Genomic DNA, 26,754 nt, shown 5'->3' with positions numbered 1-26,754 from the left:
AGATTTGGTACGACATAAAGGTGAGTAATTAATGACAGAATTCTAATTTTTGGGTGAACTATCCCTTCAATTTAGGTTTTCCAGGTCATCAAGAGCAGATAAATAAAAGCTGTTTCTCTTACATATTAACAATATGTGACCCTGGACCACAAAACCAGTCATTAGAGTCAATTTTGTAAAATTGAGATTTATACATGATCTGAAATTTTTGATATAAAAGTAATATCGATAATTTTTTCGACCAATACAATGTTGACTATTGCTACAATAAACCCGTACAACCTATGACTGGTTTTGTGGTCCAGGGTCACATATTGATAATAATAAATGTTTCTTGAGCAGCAAATCAGCATATCAGAATGAATTTGATGTATACAAATGTATTAATACACTCAATGCAGAAATTTGGTTCTGAGAAATGCAGAAATGGTTAACTGGTTTTCTGTGTCTTGTGCGTGTTTTGCAGTGATTTTCTGCTTCATGATTTCAATTAATGTAAGCATGTGTTCCCTTCTGTTTGAAAGACTGCCATTAAAGAAGCACACAATCCGTTCCGCAGATGGGTTCGATAGACTCTTAAGTCAGGGCACACCAGTCTAATACTTGTGCTTAAAAATCAAAGAGCTGTTTAATGCTTTATTTTAAAGAGATATATTATATCATCATTATTATTAATAATAATAATATCATTATTCCTACAAATACATGGATCCCGGCACTTTGAAAAATGTTTTCTTTCTTTTTGTCTTTGTTAAAACAAGAAAGCTAAAAATATCCTATGGTGAAAAAATAAAGCAAACAACAAACAATTTAAACATTGAGAAAAAGAGAAAAATCACAAAAAGACACAAATAAAACTATAACGAAATCGAAAAAAGAAATTCTACATCCTTTACAAACACTATGGCCCAATAATTTAAGAAAATAGTGTCTCTAAAACGTTCATATTGCTTTGTACCTTCATCAGTGCCCTTTAGGGAGTTCAACAATACAGTGCTGTGAAGTCTTCACAACAGCCAGAAGGGGACGCCCTCCCCCGGGCTCTGCGCTCACCTCCATGAGGAGGTCATGAGGTTTTTTGAGGAGAGAGAGTCCTGTTATTAGCTTGTTTAATCCTCAGCACAACATCCTTTTGTGTTCTTTTGGCAGTAGAGATAAAAATACAAGGTATAGTTACTATTCCTCATGATCATGGAGTATTCACCATTGTTGCATTTAGCATTATTACTCTCTAAGATATTATTACTATTACTATCACCATCACGGATACACAGAGTGCATCGTGTGTCGTGTGCGCGAGTGTGTGTGTGTGTGTGTATGTGTGTGTGTGTGTGAATGTGTAAGTCAAGTGTTCAGTGCTCAGAGCTTGTTTTCTCAAACGAGAAGCTAGGCAGAGTCAATAGCTTGGAGTTTGGGTTGCCCTCTTGAGGCAGCGCATCTCCTCCTCCACCCAAATCAAATGAGTCCTTGGAGTCACTGGAGGGAGCGCGCCTCCTCAGGCAAGTGTCCCGACTAGGCAACGGGGGTGGCACCATTCCTAGAGCAGGGTGCAAGCCTCCCGGAAGCTCCGAACCCTCGGGCGGATCCACGGAGATGCACGGCGGACTCATCTTTTTCTTGCGGGCTCGTGGCGAGGACTGCTGCTGGAGGCTGTCGGCTCGTGAGACGAAGCCCGAGGAGATCGAACTGCGCTGGGGACTGCTTTCCACGGATGAGCACACCTCGATGGAGTGCCGACGTGGGTCGTCAAGCCAGGACAAGGGCCGTGGTAACAGCAGAGCTCGCTGGCCCTGAGTGTCCACACTGTGGTACTTCTTAAGCTGACGTCTTGCACCTTGTTCTCCTGTCCCTTCTCCGATCCCGTCGTCGCTCCTCCCTGCAAGCCCTGACCGGATAATTCGGGATACCTCCTGATCCACCGAGTCCGTTTCCTCCTGCTTCCTTGTGGCCAGTGATGCGAGGGGCGGCGAGCGGGAAGGCCTGGAAAACACGTTGTACTGGTCGCAGGGGTTGTGCTGCGTGTGGACGCTAGGTCGCGATGGTTTTGGGGAGGCGCCTGGAGTGGCAGGGACCAGAAAGAGGGAAGGCTGGTGCTGCTGCTGCTGAGGTGGAAGGTTGATAGGGGGGTCCAACAGTTCCCTAAGCCCCAGGGAACCCTCACTTTCCCCTCCCTCTGTGTATAGAGTCTCCTGAGAGTCAGCACTCACTGCCACCTAAAGAGAGCAGGGACGGGAGGAGGTGAGGGGAAGGTAAGGGGTAACATTAGGGATTAGGACATGAACAGGTGAGAGGGAGACTGGTTAGTATGAGATGTTAGGGGTGTAGAAGCTAGTGGAAGGGGAGGGGAGCCGTGGAGTTAGAGTGGAGTTCACCATTAGCATTGCACTCCACAAGCTCTCTGCTTAAAAATATTGGAGGTGAAATTAGAAAAATAGAAAGACTGCCTCAGGGCATCTGTTTTGAATGCATTCGTAGCCCCAATCAGAGGTAGCCAACATTTAGAATCTAATGTTAATGTTCTTCTTTTTTTGAAACGTTTGTATCAAACTTGAAAGTACAGTATCAAACGCAGCTAACTCGCCAGAAAACGTACCAAAACATCCCGACCACACATTAAACCTTTAACCCACAAAAATAGTGCTTAAATTGTGCTACAAAACTTGCTTAATAGCAGTTAGACATTCTGAAGTAACATTCTTAATTCAACAACCAGTTAACCACTAGTTGAAAACATTCTTTGTCCTTTCAGTCTCATGGACGGTCCTAGGGATGGGCTTCCAGGGCTTATACCCCCAATTTTCTTTTTTATTACTTTGAGTTTTAATGTCAGGTCTCTAGTAATCCACTATATAAATCAGACATGAAAGAGGAAAGTGGAGGATCTATTGACTTTTTGGTCAGAGCGGTTGCACTCCATCCAGATGCAATACGCACATAATATTTTACAGGGAGAACAGAATATACCTTTGTGCTCGAGCCTGACCACTTGCGGCTCTTGGCAAACTTTTATGAAGACCATGGCCAAGGCCACGAACTTCGCAAACTTTGGTAAACAACTATTTTTCCCTTAAAAACCTGTACGCAACCACGAAAAGCTTGAAGGGATACATGGAACTACTGTCATGCAAAGAAATTAGACCTTTTTCATTTACTAGTAATATATAAATATTTACTTTATAAAAATGATACCTTCCAGATGTAACATTTCAACACCTACTTTAAAGTTTATAATACACTAATATTTTATCAAACGATGACTCAGATGTACTCACAGAGGTTTGGGCAAAGCACTGAAAACCCCCTGACCCTAGAACCGCCCCGGGCCTTGTTTTTGCCTTTGCTGATAGGAAATATATACTGTGTGCATTTTCACAAAAATCAGAAAGTGTACTGGAGAAATTAGCAAATAAATATTTGTCTTCCTTTTGCTCTATATCTTCTTTATGTCTCCTCTTTAACTTGAACTAAGCTGACACAATGCCTGAGTAGCAGCACTGTACTTGCTACTGCTGTGGGTGAAGTCACATAGGTGAAAACTTACAATATCAATTGCACTTTCAGAGAAAAGTTTGTAATAGATGTACTGTTTTAACTAGGGCAGAGAAACATTTACCCTAGGGCAAAACTACAGGCACTGTTTGGCAGACTGCACTCTGAGCCACTGGGCTACTGCGACAGGCCACAAGACCCACGTCTCTTTCTGGGGTCTCCTTCTCTCAGAATTCTACCTAAAACTGTCTTTTAATCAAGGGAGTCCGAGAGAGAAACCAGCCCAGTAGGAGAGAGGTGGGTGGGTGTTTTGGGAGGGGCTAAAGATCAGGAGGAAACCATGTCAAATTTGGAAAGTTAGCTGACATTGAGTAAGAGGCTGAGTCATAAGCGTCCCCTGTTCGATGTTGCAACTTGTATGATTGAAACTATGCTGCCCTCTAGTGGCAGGACATGTTTTTATATTTGCATGTCGAATGACTAAAATGGCATGTCTAGGACAGCAAAAAATATATAATTAATTTAATACAAATATATTATTGTTGTTAGTTGAATTTGTTACAGACATGCAATTTGGTAAGTTAATGTTAAAAACAAAAAGCTAAAGTAATACTGTTTGAATGCATATTTTTTGGACTGTTTTCATATATAATGTAACTCATTTTGGCGTATGAGAAGTCAGCTGACTAATTTTATTCCCCTTGATCTTTACCCTGCAGTTTTGGCCTTTACAGTAGCCATGGTGAAATGCGTTGGGCTGGAGGAACGGGATTTAAGGGGTGTGGTAGGAGAAAGAGGGACAGAGTTGGGGACGGAGATCAAGGATCTGTGGCACTGGAGGCCAGCTGAACCAAGCAGCCCATTCCAGCTCTCTCAGAAACAGGAGTATCTGTGCCTCAGGAGCAGCTCGGGGTCAGGCTTGGGTTGTACCATGCTGAGCTGCTCGGAGTAAGTCACATTAGAGGGTACGCAGGCCAAAAAGCAGCAGAAAAAAAGGAGAGAATGCAGGAAGGATTTAGAGAAGAAATATACTAGCCAGAGGGAGAGATCAACAGTGCAGAGGTGTCAGACTTCATACCAGTCACATTCCCATAAGTCTCCAATCACAATCCATAGACAAGGAATATTATGCGTAATGAGAGGAGACAAGCAGAGAGAACACTGCTCTGTTACAAAGCTGAAGTGAGCTGTCGGAGGAAACATTTTAAAGAGTCATATGCTGCTTCTGATACTGAGGTTATTCCAAGAGTGACCCGTTTCGGTGCATGGCTCTTTAAATGATAATGAGCTACTACTTACTCCACCGCTCTCTTCTATTTTTTGTGTATTTGGTGGTAAGTTATCATTAAAATTAAGACTAATCCACTGCGTCCTCAGTGGCTCTAATGTTGGGAGAAAATTAAGACTCCTTTGTAGGGCTGCACGATTAATCGCACAATGTTGTGAGGCGCGTTTAGTCAATGAAGCCGGTACTTTGATTAGTAGTAAATCTCCATCATGTGCGTTCAACTGGAGTGGCAATTAATACACAGAGGCATAAATCACTGACAAGCTACGCCAAATCGCGCTCATAATCGAATGCGATTTTGAGCGTGATTTGGCGTAGCTTGTCAGTGATTAATCGTGCAGCCCTACTCTTATATTCACTTTTACATCCAACTATAAAACACCTGCATTGCTTACAAGACATTGTTGCTGCTACAGCTGCTCGAGTGAGGAGAAAATGGCGGACAGCCAAAAGACTGTCAAAAACAATATAAAAATCTTACTGACTCCAAACTTTTGAACAGTTGTGTATTAAACCACAGTTAAGATCAAAAGTTTAAATACACCTTGCAGAATTTGCAAAATGTTCATTATTTTACCAAAATAAGAGGGATCATACAAAAAGCATGTTATTTTTTATTTAGTACTGACCTGAATAAGATATTTCACATAAAAGATGTTTACATATAGTCCACAAAAGAAAATAATAGTTTCATTTTGAAAATGACCCTGTTCAAATGTTTACATACACTTGATTCTTAATACTGTGCTGTTACCTGAATGATCCACCTGAATGATGTTTTTTTTGTGTAGTGATAGTTTTTCATGAGTCTCTTGTTTGTCCTGAACACTTAAATTGCCTGCTGTTCTTCAGAAAAATCCTTCAAGTCTCACAAATCCTGTGGTTTTTCAGCATTTTTGTGTATTTGAACCCTTTCCAACAATGACTGTAAGATTTTAAGATCCATCTTTTTACAGTGAGGACAACTGAGGGACTCATATTCAACTATTACAGAAGGTTCAAACACCCACTGATGCTTCAGAAGGAAATTCAATGCATTAAGAGCCAAGGGTGTAAACTTTTGAACAGAATAAACGTGTACATTTTTCTTATTTTGCCTAAATATCTTTTGTTTTTCATTTAGTACTGCCCTTTATTAGCTACAGAAGATACTTACATGTTACCCAGAAGATAAAATAAGTTAAATTTACTCTGATCTTCAAATTCAAAAAGGTTTCACTCCCTAGCTCTTAAAGCATTGTGTTTCCTTCTAAAGCATCAGTGAGCGTTTGAACCTTTTGTAATAGTTGCATATGAGTCCCTCAGTTGTTCTCGGTGTGAAAAGATGGATCTCAAAATCATACAGTCATTGTTGGAAAGGGCTCAAATACACAAAAATGCTGAAAAACCAAAGAATTTGTGGGACCTGAAGGATTTTTCTGAAAAACAGCGTGTAGTTTACCTGGTTAAGACAAACTATCACAAAAAAAGCCCCAAAAAACACGAAGCTGTGGATCATTCAGGTAACAACACAGTATTAAGAATCAATTGTATGTAAACTTTTGAACACAGTAATTTTTATAAATTCAACGATTATTTTCTTTTGTGGGCTATATGTAAACATCTTTTATGTGAAATACCTTTTTCAGGTCAGTGCTAAAAAAACAAACAAACAAAAAAAAAAACATGCATTTTGTATGATCCCTCTTGATTTGGTAGATTTTTGCAGATTCTGCAAGATGTATTATGTCAACTTTTGAACTGTATACAAGTACTTCATTTCTTGAGGCAGCTCACTAGGTTTTGGAACAGAGCTACTATTGGCAATCAACAAACCCAGAGCGCATCAACATTAGTTAACAGAACAGACTCTGTAAGCAGAACACATAAAAAAAAAAGCAGTGAAAATACTAAGAAGACTGAACTTGAACTCACCTGTCTGCGTAGGGTTCGTGAGAGAGTGTGTGCCCGTCGAGGTGGGGGGATTCGTGGGATGCTCTCTGAGTCTGATAAGCTATGAGGACTGATCGGTCTGAACAAATCTGTGGGCACAGTCAAGTGCTGTGTGGGTTCTTCTGTTTGAGACTGAATAGAGCCTGTAGACCCTTGTGTGAGGAGACATTTCACATTACACAACTATTGACTTCTTGTACACACAAATTCCAAAATATAGTGCGGAATGCAGTGCTCTACCTGTCTGAGTGAGGTGAGGTGAGGTTGTGTGGGTGCTGTGGGTTGAGTTGGGCTGCAGCGGCTGGAACATGTAGCTGTCATTGGGGAGGGAATGCGTGCGGCCCACTGAGGTCTTCTTCACGTACAGTAAGTGTTCATCCGTTGGCTCATCTGGCTGCTGAGGATCTGGGGGATCTGCTGGAGCTGTGGTCTAATGGGCATTAAAAGAGATGCAAGTCAAGGTGAGAGCTGGTACTTGTGTTTGAAGCATCAGGGGCCCTTATGAACACATGGACGCACACGCACACACATTGTACCTAATACATAGAGGCTGGACTGATTAGCATACAATGAAAGGCAAACATCACTGCGCACTAGACATAGGGAGGAGACTGATCAAGTATGAATGCAAATGCTTATTGCTTGTATGAATATGTCAATTATTTTTTTGAGTGAATTTCCTTATCCAGTACACAAGACTGAATAATTCATGAATCAGATTGAATCAAACACACTGACTCAGTTTTAAAATTTTGGTTTGCTAATCTGTTAAAGGGATAGTTCACCCAAAAATTAGTTTTTGTCACATCGTTACAAACCTGTAAAACCTTCGTTCATCTTCAGAACACAATTTTTTGATGAAATCTGAGAGCTTAGAACATTGATAAAATAGTCCATGTGACATCAGTGGCTCAACTGTAATTTTTGAGTAACTAATGAATAATGAATTCATTTACATTTTTGGATGAACTATCCCTTTAAATGAGTCTTATGAACCATATTTGATAATTTTTTGGTGTTTGTGTGTCCTTTTTTGAAGTAACACTTATTAGAATGTATAATTGTTATGGAAAATTTTACGTAATACAGGTTTGAAATGACTTTGTAAACAGTTATGGTGGTAATAAATAATAATGACATTTTCAACATTTTTGGTGAAATTTTCCTTGAAATAACTCATGCAAGCCCACATATTCTTACTCACAGGTTTCAGTTTTGTTAATATTTGTCTGTTATATTCTCATCATTATGTGATTAAATGTGTTTTGAGTAGATTTACTCCCTTTCCACTTTATTGTTTATTATCGTTCTTTGTGGGTAACATTTACACACCCATTTCAATTTATGGTGGCATTTTTGTATCCAGCTTTATGGACTTATGGATATAGTTATGCACATCTCAGTGAACATTTTTCATCCACATAAATACCACAGAAAAATGAGAACAGGCTACTCATCTGAGAAATGCTATGTATAAATTATTAATGGATCTATGGGCATAGTTCTGAGACAATGAATATGATTTCAATTGCGAAGTGACAGAAACCATCAGCCTCCTCCCTTCAGAAGCTGCGCCCAGAGCCTGTACTACTGTAGCTGGCAGACAGCAGAAGCCGACCCCATACCACACTCCTATGTTCTTTCAAGAAGCATGGTACTAGGGAGAAACTTCACTTTTAATACACAAAAGATAAAATAACAGACAGGTAGATATGAAGACAGATAAATTGAGGATGCAAACAGGAACATCTAAAAAGTATGAAGAGACTAGATGGAGAAGAGTTTTAGAAATGGCCTTTAGATGTGTGGGAGGAAGAACAGGGACATAGCTGCAGAACCCAGACAGGAGAGGAGCAGGTTGACAGGCGGTAGGTAATACTATTCTACTTGACTGGACTGGACCATACAAACACCAGGCTGGTGCGAAATGTAAAGAGAGAGAGGGAAAGAGCGAAAGAGAAAGAGAGGAGCAGACGGTTAGAAACCCCCAAAGCTTCCAAACGCACTCGCCTCTTAGCTCTGCATAAAGTCACTATAAAGAAGATGCTCTACTTTTACAAATTCATCAGACTACACATGGTCAGAAAACAAACTGTCACTGTGTTAGTGAAGCTTGGAATCTAGTTTGCAAATATACAAGATACGCACTTAATATGTAATGTAGCTAATGTAGCTAAACTACAGTCAGGCTGTTCTGTAAGTAGTAGTAGTAGGGGTAAACTACAAGCTACTGCAAGGAAGTTGCTAACTTTCTGAAATAGTTGATTCTGGTTGGTCATTTGTGGCATTCTACACAAATTGAAGCTGTTTAGAAGGAGCAATTATATTATATTATAAATGAAATACCTATTTATATGTACACTAACATTCAAAAGTTCAGTTAGTTTTTTGTAAAGACATTACTTTTATTCAGCAAGGATGCATTAAGTTGATCAAAAGCAAAAGTTCACATCTTTTTCTCAGAATTGCATGATACAAACTCACAATTGCGAGTCAGAATTCCGAGACATAAACACAATTTTGACAAAAAATCTGCCTGACTTAATAACTCGCAATTGTGAGTTTGTATCACACAATTCTGAGAAAAAGATGTGAACTTGCAATTTCTGAGAAAAGTCACAATTGTGACTTTTTCATCAGAATATCCAGTTTATCTTTGCAATTCTGACTTTAGAGCACAAACTCACAATTCTGAGAAAATATCAGGACTTTATAACTCAATTGTGAGCTTATATCTCACAATTCTGAGGGGAAAAAAATCTGAATTGCGAGAGATTAATTTCTTTATATCTTTATATTATATTCTTTATATGCTGCAATTCTGACTTTATAACTCGCAGCTGAGAGTTTATATCATCATATCTGAGAGAAAAAAGTCAGAATTGTGAGTTTATATCTCACAATTGTGACTCAAACTTTTTCTCAAAATTGCCAGTTTATCGCTCTCAATTCTGACTTTAGAACACATAAACTCACAATTCTGAGAAAAGTCAGAATTGCAGGAAACTAACACACAATTCTGACAAAAAAAAAGTATGACTAAGTTTATATGCCACAATTCTGACTTCATAACTTGCTGCTGAGAGTTTATATCATGCAATTCTGAGAAAAAAAAGTCAGAATTTGTGAGTTTTTATTTCACAATTTCCGAATTGCCAGTTTATCTCTCCCAATTCTGACTTTAGAACACATAAACTCAAAATTCTGAGAAAATATCAATCTTTTTTTTTTTTTTTTACCTTAGAATTGAACTTTATAACTCGCTTTTTCTCACAATTCTGAGAAAAAAATCAGAATTGTAGCATACAAACTCACAATTGTGAGAAAAAAATCTCTCGGACTTCTGACTTTAGAACACATAAACTCAATAAACTTTTATACTATTTATCAAATAATCCTGAAAAAAGTAAAAAGTTTTTAACATAATAAAAAATGTAACTTTAGCAACAGATCAGCATATTACAATTATTTCTGAATAATTGTGTGACACTGAAGGTTGAAGTAATAACTGATAAAAATTCAGCTTTGCCATCACAGGAAATAAATAACATTTTAAAATATATCAGAATAGAAAAGACATCTTTTGTATTTTTAATCTAAAACAATACAGTCTTGGTGAGCACAAGCCACTTCTTTCAAAACAAAAACATGTTTGAACTGCAGTGTAAATAAGTAGAAATTATTGACTTAATATTCTATCATAGGATTTTTTCAGCTGGTGCTTTTCAGAAAAACTTTTTAACACTGGAAAACCTGCATTTATTCGAAAGCAGCTAATGCAAAATTTAGTAGTTAGGTTAGTAGTGTCATTACAATTTGATGCTTTCTTCAACATCAGGTACCAAGAAACCAAGGGGACCTTCAAGGTGCCCCTCTGAAGAACATTTAGCTAAAACTGGAATCTATTATAGGGCCAAAAGACCTAGGGCTAAAGTAATAAGGGTCAAATACTGAAGCAGGGAGGAGAGGGAAAATGTCTTTGGAAGCAGTGTAAGGCAGAGAGGCAGGAGTGGAAAATGAACGTTGCTCTACTGTTAAATACATTGCACTCCTGACTGGTTAGTAAGAGGGGGTTAAAATCATCTGGGACAGAGTCATCCGTCAGAGCTAAGGACCAGGATTTCTCCGACGCCAGAGACAGAGCCTCCATCTCGGCTAGAGGAATCTAAAGAAGAAGAGACGAGCCAAGAGTGAGACGGGCAACCAGCACATGCATAGTTAGAAGACACGCACAGACTATCACACAGGTTAGTGCAAGTCAATCAACACACCTAAACGTGATGAAGTTAGTTCATTCTTGCGAAAGATAACAGTTCAGAGTTGTGTGCCATTTGGATTTTGATCAAGAAGGGGTTTTAATTTCCAAACAGAAGAATTGCAATTTGAATCTTAAAGGGTTAGTTCACCCAAAAATTAGCCCATTATTTACTCATCCTCCAGGCATTCTAGGTGTATATGACTTCCTTCTTTCAGACGAATCAGAGATATATAAAAAATTATCCTGGCATTTCCAAGCTTTAGAATTGCATGGGTGGGTGTTTCTCTTCATCAGTCCAAAAAATGTCTAATAAAAGTGCATCCATCCATAATAAAAAGTTCCTCACATGGCTCAGGGGGGTAAATAAGGCCTCCTGTAGTGAATCGATGCTTTTTTGTAAGAAAAATATCCATATTTAAAACACAATAATCACTTTTCTCTAGTTTGCGCCAACTGCGCCGCTCAGAAGTGATGAACGCGAATGCACCGTGAAGAGATCAAAACAAAACAACGGTCAAGAATCAGATGTAGAAAACGAGAATTTGTAAAAAAAAGAGGAGACTGTTTTTTTCTTTGCTCAAGTAAGGAAACTTTACTTCCTTTGCTCCTGTAAACAAACATTGGTTTGTGCGAGCTGGCACAAGCTAGATTAAAGTGATTATTACGTTTTAAATATGGATATTTTTCTTACAAAAATGCATCGATTTGCTACAGGAAACCTTTATTCACCACCCTGGAGCCATGTGAGGCACTTTTTATTATGGATGGATGCACTTTATTGGACTTCTTTTGGACTAATGAACAGAAACTCCCACCTATGCAATTCTAAATTCTTGGAAATGCCAGGATAATTTTTAATATAACTCGATTGGATTCATCTGAAAGAAGGAAGTCATATACACATAGCATCCTGGAGGGTGAGTAAATAATGGGCTAATTTTCATTTTTGGGTATACTAACCCTTTAATATAAGGAAGTAGAATTAAAATTCAAAGAAATTCACATAACTTGGAAAGAACAGTTTGTCAAGAAAAACTGTGGCTTGACAAAGCTTTGTTTAAAAGTTTACAGACCAGATAATTTGAATTTTTTTAAAATGAAATACTATAATTCTTCCTGTCATTCCAATTCAACTTCCTGTAAGGGATGTTTAATGCAATTCAAATTCACACTCATGAACTGAAAGAGAATCAATGCTTCAATTCAGAAATTTGCTCAGCCCTGATGGAAACAACCTCCAGAGTCAGCAGGGGCGGACTGGCCATCGGGAGAACCGGGACAATTCCCGGTGGCCTGGCAGCCAATTTGGCCCGCTGCCATTTTTTTTTTTTCATATTTTATTTTCATATATATATTGTTGTTGTTGTTGTTTCTGTTGCCTGCCGAATGTACTAAAGTGATTATTTCCAAATTCGCCATTCAGTAATAATACTCTTATAAATCGTAATCCGGTTCGTCTTGACTGACAACGCAATTCGCCATGCGCACGCTCCGCCCATCCGCGCGTCCGCCAAAAGAATGCAAGACTCGAGAATGGAGAGCCCAGGTGGAGCAGAGAGTCGAAACTGTCCTGTTCAGTACTTCATTTACAGGTCAGATACATCTGTAAATAGACTATTGTAGTTTTGTTTACTTAGTTAAGCATTAAACTGCTCGCAAATATTATCAATAGCAGTCCGTTTGCTGAAAAATTAACAAAATGGCATAACTTGTAAAGAGTAGGACTTAGCAGACAAATATTCACATTGTTTTATAACACGTTTTGTAACAATACAACCCTTACAAAAATAAACCATGTTTTCACTAAAAAACGAGAAACATTGTTACTAAAGTTAAACTATGGTAACTACAAATTAACAAAGGTTTTGCTACACTTGGTATTTGTAGTAAATGGTATTTGTAGAAAAACTCTGGTTATACAAATTGTAATCAAAATGTCAAAAAAAAAAAAAAAATTCAGTATTAGGATTTTACTAAAGATATATTCAAGATGTAGCTATTATTGTAGGCCAACAGTTTTGACATTTAGGCAAGATAAAACAATAGCACATGGTCCTAATGTAATACTTACATTTTTATAAAAAGGTAAATGGAAGTTCAAGAGATAATCTTTAATTATTTTGCGTGGCACCAGCCAGTGGATTATACTTTTTTATTGTCCATGGTTTCAGAATTTGTTATGGGTTTTTGGGATGGCCTGGATGAGTGTGAGATTTCCCGGCCTGAAATTTTGTCCCAGTCCGCCCCTGAGAGTCAGAATGCATATATCCTTCCTTCAGTAGCCATGATGGATATCCTGAAGTTTAATGGTCCTCAGATATTAAAGTTATATCAGAAACACAAGGTTAAACTCAGTTAGGTTCAAAGAGAAATAATGCGCAATCTCTTTCATAAATCCTCAAACGTCAGCAGGCGAAATCCTGCCTGCTGCATCGTCTAATTGTCCCCGAGAGTTTGGGCTGGAACAACTTTTTGCAAAGTCGTCAAAATAAAAGCGCCAGCTATTTCCATAAAGACATTACAGATTCTCCAATTACATTTAAAAAAAGCTTTTAGAAGCCTACGTTTTTGCAATGCTAATGCAATTTAATGAAATATTTCAATGTGAAACAGACCAAAAGAGATTTCCTTGCATAATTCAACAGCGGTCCAGCTCTTTATCGATCCACACATTACCTCTTTGACTCCAGCCTGATGAGCCCATCACTTTTTTTGGTATTAATGATCTTTGGAGCGAGGCACAAATTTCAGACAATTTTGCAAGACTTTGTCACTCTTATGGGATCAGGAAATAAATTCAACAAATGGCTATTACTGGAGCAGAACCAAGTCCTTGCCTTCTAAAGAGCGCTGGAAATCCCAGAGTGCAGAGGTGGGTTTTGTTTCAGTGCTATTATGTGAGTTTAAGTGGTCCAGAGAGAGAAAAGGAGCGAGAGAAGAAGGAAAAGAGACAGGCAGAGGAGTGTGCTACAAGGCAAAGCTGGGTGAACGGGGATGCCATTGACCTGTTTCTCAGTGCAGTGCTTGCTGGGAAGGGGGGGCAGAGCGTAGTAGTGGCAGACGGAGCCAGATAGGTTGTCCATGAGGCTGAGCTCTCCTTCCAATGAGCCCTGGATCACCAGGGAAACTGAGTCAAACATAGGCCTCCGCTAAATGCCCCAGCATGTGGCAGACAGGATGAATGACGAAGAGAGAGAAAGAGAACAGACAGAGACAGAGGCAGAGGAGATGACGAGGGGTGAAGTGAATGACATTACACAGAGAAAAAAACAGAGGAGAAATGAAGGAAGGAGAGAAGTTTGTAGACTATAACACAAGCAGCCAGAATGAAGATTTACGAAAGGATAAACAAGCTAAGCCTTAAGAATTCATTTACAGAAACAGTTCAAGCGAAAATAATGTCATCATATACTCATCCACATTCTTCTAAACCTGTATGACTTATGTCCTTCCATGAAACACAAAAGTGGACAGACTGTTGTTCCACAGAAGAAGCTCAGTCATATAGGTTTGCAACCCCAATGAGGGCATTAAGTGTGAACTGATTCTTTAAACCAGAATACGCAAGGTGCATTTCTTAAATCAGTACAATTCATTGCATTGCTCACAGGTGAACCACTTGATTCTACCACTGACATCCACAAGGGGGAACTAGAGCTCTATGAACGTTTGTCCTGAAGCTGAGCAAAACATTTAAACACGGGCACACTTCAAAAGAAGAGAGCTGGAGGGATAATGTCATTGTTAACTTAAAAAAATGGCTGGTATTCTGGAAATAGCCAGCCTGCATTAAAAAAAGAAGAGGCCTGTATCACTACTTTCCCATGGCATCAGTCTGACCTCCGACCACGAAGTTTATGTGGAGCAAACAACAGTCACATCTCCATACGACAATAACAAAAACCGATGGACTTCCCCACTTTAAAAATAACAGTCCAGTCTTCTTAGTAAACTTTAAGGAATAGTTCACACACAGATGAAAATTCTGTCATTAATTACCGGTAAGAACTTTGTTCATCTTCAGAACACAAATTTAGGGCATAGTTCACCCAAAAATGAAAATGTGATGTTTACCTGCTTACCCCCAGGGCATCCAAAATGTAGGTGACTTTGTTTCTTCAGTAGAACACAAGTGAAAATGTTTAAAACCGTTGCAGTCTGTTATATAATGCCAGTCAATGGGCACCAAATCTTTGAGAGTAAAAAAAACATAAACAGACAAAACATCAACATTTACCTCTGATCCACCGCAACGTCCAGTTTTCCTGAGCGCGTTCACAACAGGTTTTGTCTGTGTATGTTTTTTTTTTTTTACTCTCAAAGATTTGGTGCCCATTGACTGCCATTATATGACTGACAGACTGCAACGGTTTGAGTTAAAAATCTTTGTTTGTGTTCTACACTGTAAACAAAATCTGTAGAAATTACAGTATTACTGGCAGCTGGTTGCCAGTAACTTACTGTAGATTTTAATTTATGCTATTTACTGGCAACAGTTTGTTCAAAGTTAATTGAACATTAAACATTAACAAGTCTTTATCTTTACAGAATAAAACTAAAATAACAGCCTCATGCAAAGCATTCTGGGAACCAAAATCTGAAGGAAAAAAACAGAAAAAGGTTGATGAAGGTTTCTGGTTCCCAGAATGCTTTGCAGTAGGTTGTTATTTTATAGTTTTATTCTGTAAAGACAAAGACTTGTTAATGTTTAATGTTCATTTAACTTTGAACAAACTGTTGCCAGTAAATAACATAAATTAAAAATCTACAGTAAGTTACTGGCAACCAGCTGCAGAACTACAGCAAATTTTTTACAGTGTACTGAAGAGACAAGGTAACCTACATCTTGGATGCCCTGGGGTTAAGCAGATAAACATCAAATTTTCATTTTCTGGGTGAACTATCCCTTTAAGAGCTTTCTGACCCTGCATAGACAGCAAAGCAACTGACACGTTCAAGGCCAATAAAAGGTAGTAAGGACATACATTGTGGTACTCTATTAAACATGCAGTGAAGACTGACACAGATAAGAAATAATTTAACAAAGTTGTTATTTTTGTTTTCTTTGTGCACAAAAAGTATTCTTATAGCTTCATAACATTACGGTTGAACCACAGATGTCACATGGACTATTTATCAAAGTTCTTACTACCTTTCTGCACTTTGAACGTGTCACTTGCTTCGCTGTACGCAGGGTTAGAGAGCTCTTGGATTTACTCAAAAATATCTTAATTTGTGTTCTGAAGATAAACAAAGGTCTTACGGGTTTGGAAGGACATGAAGGAAGTAATTAATTGAGTGAATTATCCCTTTAAATTTGTTAGTAATGATATGAAAGCCCTGACATAATAAATCTGCATTATGTCACACTTATTTGTTGAGCGATTAATCATACAGGTTTATACAAAACTTGAGAAAACTTTTTGAAATGAAATTTTCGTTTTTGATTAACTATCGATTTATGCTGTTGATTACCAAGAAAATAACTTTACTACTGTATGTTTAAATAACAATCATGTTTACAATTATGCACTTAAACAGAGGTCAATGGGGCAATGCGCTGCACTGAAATCTTTTTTGAAGCACACAGTGTCATGTGTAGGACTACAAACATTATACATGTTTACATGAGATTAGAGTAACAAACTTGTTTACCATCTTCTATGCAGAGTTCCTCTCATGACCATATAAAGCCAGTAAACCCTGCAATTTTCAGATGATACGTGCAATAATACCAAAAAGGGACTTTTTAGAGAGACAAATCCACAGGAATTAGATCAGTAATGCAGAACCAAAATCTCAATAGTCCCACTGCTAAAAAAACACCTACATATCAAGTAACGCACATTTTGTACAGACAAATTAATTTATGTGTACTGACATAAATGCTTTGACCAACTATTAGTGGAACTTGTTTTGCTTTGAAACCCTCTGGAAGGTCTTGCACCATCGATTTCTTTTGCAAGTGCACTGCTGTAAACAAGATTTGTGTTTGTTTTAACAAACTGAAGGACAAAATTATTTTCAGTGGTAATTGAGAGTATTGTAATTGAACCAGAAACACTCCTTTAATATGTGCATCAGTGACATATATGGAAGCATATGGTATGCTGTCTAGCAGGATAGCGGATTTAGACAATAGAGCGCTGCAGTGGTGATGTATTTTTGTAGGACAAACCCAAAAGTTAGCATCACCCTGGTTCCCTGGTTCCCAAAAACCCAAAAGGATTTTCTGTTGGCTTAAGGATTATTGTAGAAAATAAGCTTTGTGACCAAAAAAGGTTTAGAATTTCTTCATGTTGTGTTCATCATGATAACCTTGACAAATAAACATAATTTTATGAATTTTGAAAGCTAAATACAATCGCCAGAAGTAAAAGGCTTATTGTAAGCTATAAACAAACTACATCATGGTTGCATAACTCCTCACCATCACTAATCTTCTGACAACCCTTCCAGTCTTTATTTAATAATAATAATAATAATGATAATGATAATAATAATAATAATAATAAAAATCCAATCCAAAAAAAAAATCCTTGAAAGTTTATGTAAGAATTACTGATTTTAACTTGTTCCGTGTGTTGACATTTTTTTTTCCACATTTAGCCACTTGTTTGAAACTGCCTTTTCAAATTAAAACCTTATCTTAAGCTTGTGTTTACCACAGACCTTATTTCAGGCAAAACCCCATTCTAAAAATAAATAAATAGATAAAACTACAGTGACATGTGAAAGTTTGGGAACCCCTAGTCTCAGCCTCAGACGTCACGCCCATGGAACGTTGGCTAAACGTCTGATGCATATGGTACACTTAACTGGAAACACTTCAGGAATGTCAAAGTCGTGATCTGATTAGTTGAATTTGATCGGATATCCGGGAGACACGAGTGTCGCGTTTACTTTCGGTCCGCCGGGAAACAAAGCGCAGTCTGATTTACTCGCATTTTGCTAAAATGTGCTTATGCAGACACCGTTGTTGTTATACACATTTGCGACGTTCGCGAACAAATTACTGACTTACTGCTTGTTCTCCCTCTTCTTATTTAACTTTCAATGCTGGTTATTTCAATGACTGACTTGTTGCAGCCAGTCTGTTGTTGTTGGGGCATTTCCATGCACTGAAACGTGACACTGAACGAAACGAACTGTGATTAGTTGTTTGACATGTCGGTCAAACGGCCTTATGGGCGGGCCTTGGCCAATGAAAGCTGCCATGAATTCCAGACCTTCAGCCGTCAGTCTGAAGGTCTGGTTACGCGAGACTAGGGAACCCCTTGCATAATCTGAAAATTTGAATAATTTTAACGAGAGATCATACTATTTTTTTATTTAGTACAGTCCTGAGTAAGATATTTTACATAAAATATGTTTTTTTTTTTTTTGTTTTTTTTGTGATGGTTGAGAAGGGAACACAATGCATTAAGAGCTAGGGGGTGAAAACTTTTTAAATTTAAAGATCAAGGTAAATTGTACTTAATTTGTCTTCCGGGAAACATGCAAGTATTGTCTGTTGCTTCCGAAGGGCAGTATTTAATGGGAAAAAAATTATATTTCAACAAAATAAGAAAAATTTGGACATCCTGTTCAAAAGTTTTCACCCCCTGGCTCTTAATGCATCATGTTTCCTTCTGGAGCATCAGTGACTGTTTGAACCTTTTTTAATAGTTGTATTTGAGTCCCTCAGTTGTCCTCAGTGTGAACAGATGGATCTCAAAATCGAACAGTCACTGCTGGAAAGGGTTTAAATATGTAAAAGATGCTGGAAAACTGAAGAATCTGCAGGACCTGGAGGATTTTTCTGAAGAACCAAGGGTTCCCAAACATTTGAAGGGGGTTATTTTAATCATTTTAGCTGTTTTTTTTTTTTGTCTTATGGACTATATGTAAACATATTTATGTAAAATATCTTAATCAACAGTACTAAATAAAAAATTAATATGCTATTTGTATGATCTCTCTTACTTTGTTAAAATTATTCACATTTTCACAGAAGGGGTTCCCAAAAATTTAGACGTTGGAACCATGAGTGCTAAAATGCTAACTCAGTTCCAGGTTTTGGCCTACAAAAGTATGTAATCTCTGCAGCATTCTATTAAAAAATTTCAGCAAAACCTCCTTAAGATACTGACTGGTTTCTAGCTGGCCTGATGTGGTCTTAAGCAGCTTAAACCAGTTAAGCATATAGTCTGGCTCATGTGTTAAGCCTGGAAATGGCATCATAGGAGGTCCACAACACTGAACTCACACCCAGCATTTCCACTCACCTCTAATGGCTGCTCCAAAGTATGAGGAGGATCGGGATCTGTCTTCATGTGATCTTCGGAGTCTCTGCGTATGTCTGCAGGTGGGCTGTCTGTGGGGTAAAGAGGTCCTGACATGTCTCGAGAGTCTCTTGAGATCCAAGGCGACCCTCCTGGTCCACCTACGTCACCATGTCCCAGTGGTGGCATGTGTCCTCGAGATATTCCTCCATCTCCACCCACAGCCTCCAGCTCAAGCTCCATCTCAGCTTCCAGCTCTGCCTCCTCCTTGGCCTCTTTGTTGCTTTCCTCCAGGTGCTTCATAAGAACAGCGATCACCACATTGACCAGCACAAACTGAGCCGTCAAAACGAAGGACACAAAGTAAATAGGGGACACCACCGTGTTGTAGCAGATGCCCGTGTCTTGGGAGCAGTCTCTGAGCGTGTCCTGCAACATGGACACACAGAGTGTGAAAACGAGAGGTGAATAGGTCGCTAACGACCATAGTCAGAACACGCAAAAAGCATTACAACTAAACCGTGTGCTCAATTGAAATTCAGCACCATGAGTTGTGTGTTCCACCTTCATAATGCCATTCCAGTTGTCCCCGGTGGACACACGAAACAGCAGGAGGAAAGCCATGCCAAAATTCTTGAACGTGGCATAACGGCCAAGACCTTCACAGGGGTGCAGCTCATCACATACTGGGACAGAAACAAAATGTCAGAGGTACATGGACTGGGAATGTGCAGAGGAACACATTTTCAGAATGGACAAACAGATCCTTTTACAATGCTGTGAAAAAGTAAGAGCTCCCCATTTGTCAATATACACTTTCAGAAATAAATGTTTTAAAAGGGGGTTTCTATGGCAGCCTATTTCCATCACTAAAAAATAATGTAATTGTGACTTTTTATCTCACAGTTCTTTTTATCAGTCAGAATTATAAGATATCAACTCAGAATTCTGACTTTTTTCCTCAGAATGGCAAGTTCACCATGTTTCATCTTGCAATTGTGAATCTTTTTCTCAAAATTGAGTTTACATCTCGCAATTGTGACTTTTTTTCTCAGAAAGGTGAGCTTATATCTTGCAATTGTGACTCTTTCTCAGAATAGCGAGTTTATATCCCACAATAAGTTAAATAAGGAAATTAGCACCAGGTGACCGATTAACACCAACACATTGGAGGTATCTGTATTTGTTCTCTAATTTTGATCAGAGTTCTTTTTCAAATCTTTTTCAAATATCTAATTTAAGTTTTATACTGTGCTTCAGAATACAATTGACTTATGAAATGTAATATGACTAAGCAGTGACATTGAAATTTAGGAAATTATAGGCTGTTCTCTATTTTGAACTGTATATATACACACGTACAATACACTTTTTATGCAGTCTCACAACATATTTATATAGACCCATATTTAAATCTAGATGTCTCAATCTCACGGATCGCATTAAGTTGGTGGACTGCTAATCGACCAGTCGACTCATCCTTAGTTGGGAAGAAACAGGAAAAAGTTTGCCTTGCAGACAGTCAATCTCAGTTCAGCCAGCAGACTCTATATATTGAACTTGGACAGCATTGTAAAGCTGGATATGAATTATGAAGTCTCTATGTTTATCTTGAGTCGGCTGATTGGAAATGGAAATGACATCAACCCTGGTATTGTGCTGAGCTGCAATGAATCACGGAAGGCTGCATTCAGTAAACCGGTGCCAAATGTCCTGCCACGTATTTTAGAGAAAATCTCCTGCAGGTACTATATTTATGGTTTGCCCTTACCGACAAGGATGGAGAACTTTCGAAAATATGTGAAAGTGATCTCACAGCAATTTAAAAGAAATAAACTAATAAACACTAATAAATCAAGCAATTTAAAACAATTATACTGATTGTTTAGATTCTTAACTTTAGTTCCAGTTAAAGTTAACTTAATATTTTCAATATAGTATTTTTTTTTTAGTTTTTAGTTATCGGACTCCCTGCAATACTGTCATGCAATCCTTAGGGAATGCAAGTAATTTACATTTCAGTGTAAATAAACCTAGAACCTGAGGAATGCATAGGTGTGTGTGTATATGTAAGAGGGAGTGTTTGTGTCTGAGTGAATTAGACCATGAGGAAAAATGGTCCTTATTTATGTGCATTTGTTATGCTTACTCAGGTCACCAAACAGCTCTACTCCCAGAGCAGCGAAGATGAAGAAGAGCAACATGAAGAGAAGACCCAGATTCCCCACCTGTAGAGAGAGAGAGAGAGCGAGGGAGAGAGAGAAAGCCAGGAGAGTCCGTCATGGAGCGCAAAGGAAACTGACAGGGCAGACCTAGAAATACCACCTGTGAGGAACCAGTAAGAAAGACTCATAAAGTGAGAAGATGACAGCTATGTTCCACCTGATTAAAGCCTGCGAGATCTGTAAACTTAAAACTCAAACTATGCTGAAGTCGTGGCTTACTGTAGCAGTAGCTACGCATGTGCTAGTTAACGCACATGGCTCTAGACATATTGAATCTTGCATCTTGTTTTTTCCAATTCGCTCTTTCTCTTAGTCAAGTGTCAGAAGCCTCAAAATAATATCCTTATATCCTAATTAGAAAACTTGAAAGCCATGGGTCATTTCTGTTATGCAGTACATTTTCATATTTTTTTGGATGCAATTAATCGCAATTATTCGCAAAAATTGTTTGAACAGCACTAGTATTAATAAATATGCTGCTTAATATTAATATTAATATTAATAAACATGTCTTGGGAATATTGTTTTATATAATTTAACACAACTCTGGGATGTTTTTTGGTAAAAATTGGTTTTGTCTGATTTACAAAATATTAAATTAATTATTTTCAAGTTGACCCCCTCATTTAAACAGTAACTCTCTATAAGCAACAATAAAACAAACTTTAGATCTTTATGTTCATTCTGTTAAATGATTGCCATTGTGTAAAATATAATAATAATAATAATAATAATAATAATAATAATGCATTTTAATTTAATAAAAAATGTAATTTAATTTAATTAAGTATTATTATTATTATTATTTTTTTTTTAACGTGCCTAACCCTTGCTCTGGTATGCCCTGGTATATAGAAACAAAGTAATATTACTGCACTGCAAAACAGGAAGAACCCACCTACACCGAGCTGGATTAGGAGAAGAATCATGCAAAACAATCATGCGGAGTGATCACAGATGACTGGATCAGCCATGATTTTAAGGAAAACGGAAAGGAATCAAAAGAATCAGATTAGATGTGCTGACAAATCCGACTGCACTGGCATTCTTTTTGTACGTCTGGCTATTTTCCCACCCTAATCTCTCTTAAGTGCACTCTTCGCTGGCTGGATTCACAGTGATTCAAGACACGGGGATCAAGCTGACACAATCTGGCAGGATATCTCAGAACGCGGTTACGGATCACCTCTCCCAAATTGCGGAAGAGTAGATCAATAACCCAGAACGACGAAAAGCAACTTTAATACAAAACAACAAACTGTGTCAAAGTCACAGCGACAGAGCGAAAGGGCATTAGGAGGCGACGCTGAGATCAGGTGACGGCTAAACATGATCTAATCCAATTAGTCACAATTAGGTAAAGTAGAATTACATGTCTGATTATCTAAGTGCATATCTGAGAAGCGCTAAAGGAGAGACTGGAATTAATAGTGTGTCCTGTGGTGCGGCATGTTTCCAAATCAAAAACCCTGCAGGCGGTGATGGAGCCTGATGCTATCAAAGAATGCGCATGCTGGAGATTTTCTTCTCTGGCTTCTGTCATTTCTGCTATTCTCTAAGCAGCCCAGCAGAGCCAATCTACACTGCTGTGGCCTCTTCATGGCAGATTGACTATGTAAATGAGGCCTGTGGAGAGCAGAGGGGCCCCAGAAGAACGGGGAACGGGGCCCGGGAACTCTCTCACTGCACAGGATATGCTGGATGAGTGGAGAGCAGAAGTTTATGAAGGATACGGACAAAAGTTTTGTGCGGTACCTGAGGCAGGGCCTGGATCACAGTGTCTAGCAGAGCTCGCATTCCCACGGCCATCTTGAGTAGCTTCAGCACTGAAAAGGAGAGAAGAGACCACTTACTGTACTGTATATACATTAAATATACTCAATCTTTTACAGATAATATACAAAAGGAATACAATTTCAAATACACTTTTTTACCAGTGCACTCACAAGTATTTTTGTGAAAATGAAAACAACAACTAAAACAGAATGTACAGTATTCGAAAGGTTAAGTCTGTGTTGGTACAGTGTGAATTGGTTAGGGATTCACAGATATCAAAATTCTGATTGACACAGATGCGCTAATAATTGTTTTTATAGCCAATATTAAAATCATATCACTTTTTTATACAGATATATTTTTCATGTCTGTAAGGCAAGTATTCACAGAGATTCGACGCTTCAAATTCAAGTTAGAGACAGAGATGGCAGAATTATTTTAAAAAAGTACAACATTTCGTTGTTATTCTGAGTGCACACAAATAAACGTACAGTCTTTACAGATTCGAAAGACGCATTACTTTTACCCGTATGACTAAAATGACGGAGTATTTTAAGAGCAAGTGACCGCATGAATAATTTGAAATTTAGAAAAGTTACATTACTTTAATAAAGCAATTGAAATAGTTACACTGCTTATTACAATTTAAATAGGGTAACATGTAATCTGTAACCTATTAACTTTCCAAAGTAACCTTCCCAACACTGTTTATAAATTAAAATACCTAAAAAATAAAACCTGCCATTTAAATGCTACAAGCGAATTAGTAGGCATCACAACATTATTATGTACATTATAACAATTTAATATTAATTTTAAGGTCTGCTAAAAATTATTTTTAACCATGTCATTTAACTAATGTTTAAAAAAAAGATGGACTTTAGGGGAGATGACATAAAAAAATATTCCAAATATAAAAACAGTGAAAGTAAAACATTCCAAAACATTTTGGAAAAAGACTCTTCTGCTCACCAAGGCTGCATTTATTTGATATTACTATTTGATAATTTTGTTAAATATTACAATTTAAAGCAAATTATTTTCATAGTTTTAAATAGTTTAATATATTTCAAAATGTAATTTATTTCTGCGATACCAAAGCAGAATTTTCAGCAGCCATTACTCTAGTCTTCAGAGTCATGATCCTTCGGAAATCATTCTAATATGCTGATTTGGTCCTCAAGAACATTTCTTATTATCCGTGTTAAAATATCCAACCCTGTACCTTACTGAATATTAATAAGCAGCAAATTAGGAGTTCATTCAGGGAAAACTCTTAGCTAACAGGGAATATCTGCTCCCTGTTCTAAAGTATTACCATTAAATGTATTACAATTAAACTAAATTACACTTTTAGTATTACAAAATTGGCCTTTAGGGGAAAAAATACTAAAAGCTCAAACTGTGACTCAACGTTTTAAAAGAATAGACCGCAAAAAATTTGCACACAGTGCATGCACTGTTTCTTTAAAAGTGGCCAGTGGAAACTAATTCTCATGTAATTTTCACAGTGGTCAGATCACAGAGCATGTTATTATTGGGGTCGTGCACTACACACACGGAGCTTTAATGATGTTGATGACAAGGCCGTTCAGCCGTGGAAGAGACGCCGCTGTGGAGGTTTGGTTAATTGCAATCATGGCTGTAAGTGGATGATGCCTGTGACTTTCATTACGGGAATGTCTGAATGAGTCCAGGAAGAAATAGGCTGCGTATACGTACAGACACACACACATACAGCCTGATGAGAACACAGACATTTGAGCAGGTGTGTTTGCTTGGCCATCTCTGTTGAGGGAATAATCAATAAAGACTCACCCAGCAGCTCTTTCATTAGAGGAAGAATAATCGTTCCAAGTAGACAAGCACCCCAGCTTCCCACATCGTGTGTGTTTCGAGCGTATAAGCTTGTGAGTGTGTGTGTGTGTGTGTGTGTGTGTGTGTGTGTGTACGAAATACGTAGAGTGGCTGTGTGAACTGAATTTCTCATTACAGCCATCTGGACTCTTTCTACACAGACTACGGCTTCTGCTGAGCAGTCTGTGAAACAACAGAGATCCCGAGGGTGACATACACAACCGGGTTTGAACTACTGAGGCTAACAGGCAGCGCGCTGAGGAGTGTAAACTTTCGCAGGAAAGAAAAATGGACTATGGACCACAGAAGATAAGAGGGCAGAAAATACGAACCACGCGCTATCCGCAGCACCCTCATGATGCGAATAATGGTGGGGTTGATGGGAAGGGAAGCGTTGACCTCAATTTCCTCCAGTGTTATGCCCATAATAGACAACAGAACAATGGCAAGATCCAACTGGTTCCACCTGCGTAAAGAGGTGTTACATTAGTTATAAATATTTATTAAACATTAGTTAATTAATAGTAAATAAAAGAGAGTGATGCTGCCTTCAAGTCATGTCAAAATGATCGTATTTATAATATGTACTCAGAAGAATGTTGTATTTACCTACTTGGGATCATTTTTTATTGGGATAATTTTGAAATTTGCTCAAAAAAACAGAAAAAAAAACAGTAATATTGTAAAATGCAAGACGTACAATTTCTATTATGATATATTTTAAAATATAATTTATTTCTGTGATGCAAAGCTGAATTTTCAGCATCATTACTCCAGTCTTCAGTGTCACATGATCCTTCAGAAATCATTCTAATATACTGATTTATTATCAATGTTGGAAACATTTGTAATGCTTTTTTATTTTTTTTAGAACCTGTGATACTTTTTTAGGATTCTTTGATGAATAAAAAGTTAAATAGAACAGTATTTATTTAAAATAGAAATATTTTATAACACTATACACTACCGTTCAAAACTTTTAATAATAGTTTTATTCAGCAAGGATGTGTTAAATTCATACAAAGTGATGGTAAAGACTTATATTGTCAGAAAAGATTTCTATTTTGGGTAAATGCTGTTTTTTTTTTTTACTTTTTATTAATCAAAAAACAAAATGTAAAAAAAAAAAAGTATCACAGGTCCAAAAAATGTTACAATTTACCGTATGTAAATGTTACAATTTGCCATATTTCAGTTGTATTTACTCACTCTTAAATTAAATTAAGTTTAATCATTTAATTCAATTACAGTTTTAATACAAAATATATAGTTTTAAAAAATTGTTTTACATTGATGTTACAGTTTATTTAATATACATTTTGCATACTGTTGATGAACAAATGTCAGATTGCCAGAAAATCAGACACATTTAGCTAGTTTTTAAAGCAAAATTACATTATCCATAATTCTCTATTGTTAAGTGAATTCTTTATTTATTATACCAGCTTTATTTGCCAATAAAAGAGCAATTTCATGTTTCTTTTTTGTCAAAAAAAGACAGAATGAAATATGAAATTGCCCAATGTGCTAATCTTCCTCAATTTGACAACTTCAAAGGACTTGAAGGTAGCATAGTATCCTGAAAAAGCAAACCAGGCAAAGTGTGCAAACACAATTTCAAAAATGGAAAGCGATAAAAATTTATTTTGTCCAAACAACCCTTAT

At 37.6% G+C, this 26,754-nt stretch overlaps 1 protein-coding gene across 1 annotated transcript in view; it reads right to left on the bottom strand.

Annotated features, from left to right (window-relative positions):
• Positions 1–609: 609 nt before the first annotated feature.
• The window catches only part of LOC141297454 (voltage-dependent T-type calcium channel subunit alpha-1G-like), a 225,544-nt gene continuing 199,399 nt past the window's right edge, over positions 610–26,754 (bottom strand). Inside the window, exons 19-28 of the mRNA XM_073827887.1 lie at positions 25,422–25,555; positions 23,212–23,282; positions 21,381–21,459; positions 19,796–19,917; positions 19,235–19,660; positions 13,973–14,116; positions 10,752–10,874; positions 6,950–7,139; positions 6,692–6,861; positions 610–2,213 (exon numbers count right to left, since the gene is read on the bottom strand). Of these exons, the coding sequence (XP_073683988.1) occupies positions 1,353–2,213; positions 6,692–6,861; positions 6,950–7,139; positions 10,752–10,874; positions 13,973–14,116; positions 19,235–19,660; positions 19,796–19,917; positions 21,381–21,459; positions 23,212–23,282; positions 25,422–25,555 (2,320 nt within the window). The 3' untranslated portion in view covers positions 610–1,352. The remainder of the gene's footprint in view (positions 2,214–6,691; positions 6,862–6,949; positions 7,140–10,751; positions 10,875–13,972; positions 14,117–19,234; positions 19,661–19,795; positions 19,918–21,380; positions 21,460–23,211; positions 23,283–25,421; positions 25,556–26,754) is intronic.

The sequence above is a fragment of the Garra rufa genome, chromosome 22 (genome assembly GCF_049309525.1).
Source record: "Garra rufa chromosome 22, GarRuf1.0, whole genome shotgun sequence".
Classification (NCBI taxonomy): domain Eukaryota; kingdom Metazoa; phylum Chordata; class Actinopteri; order Cypriniformes; family Cyprinidae; genus Garra; species Garra rufa.
The sequence above is the reverse complement of the archived record's forward strand: the minus strand, read 5'-3'. Positions and strand labels throughout refer to the sequence as shown.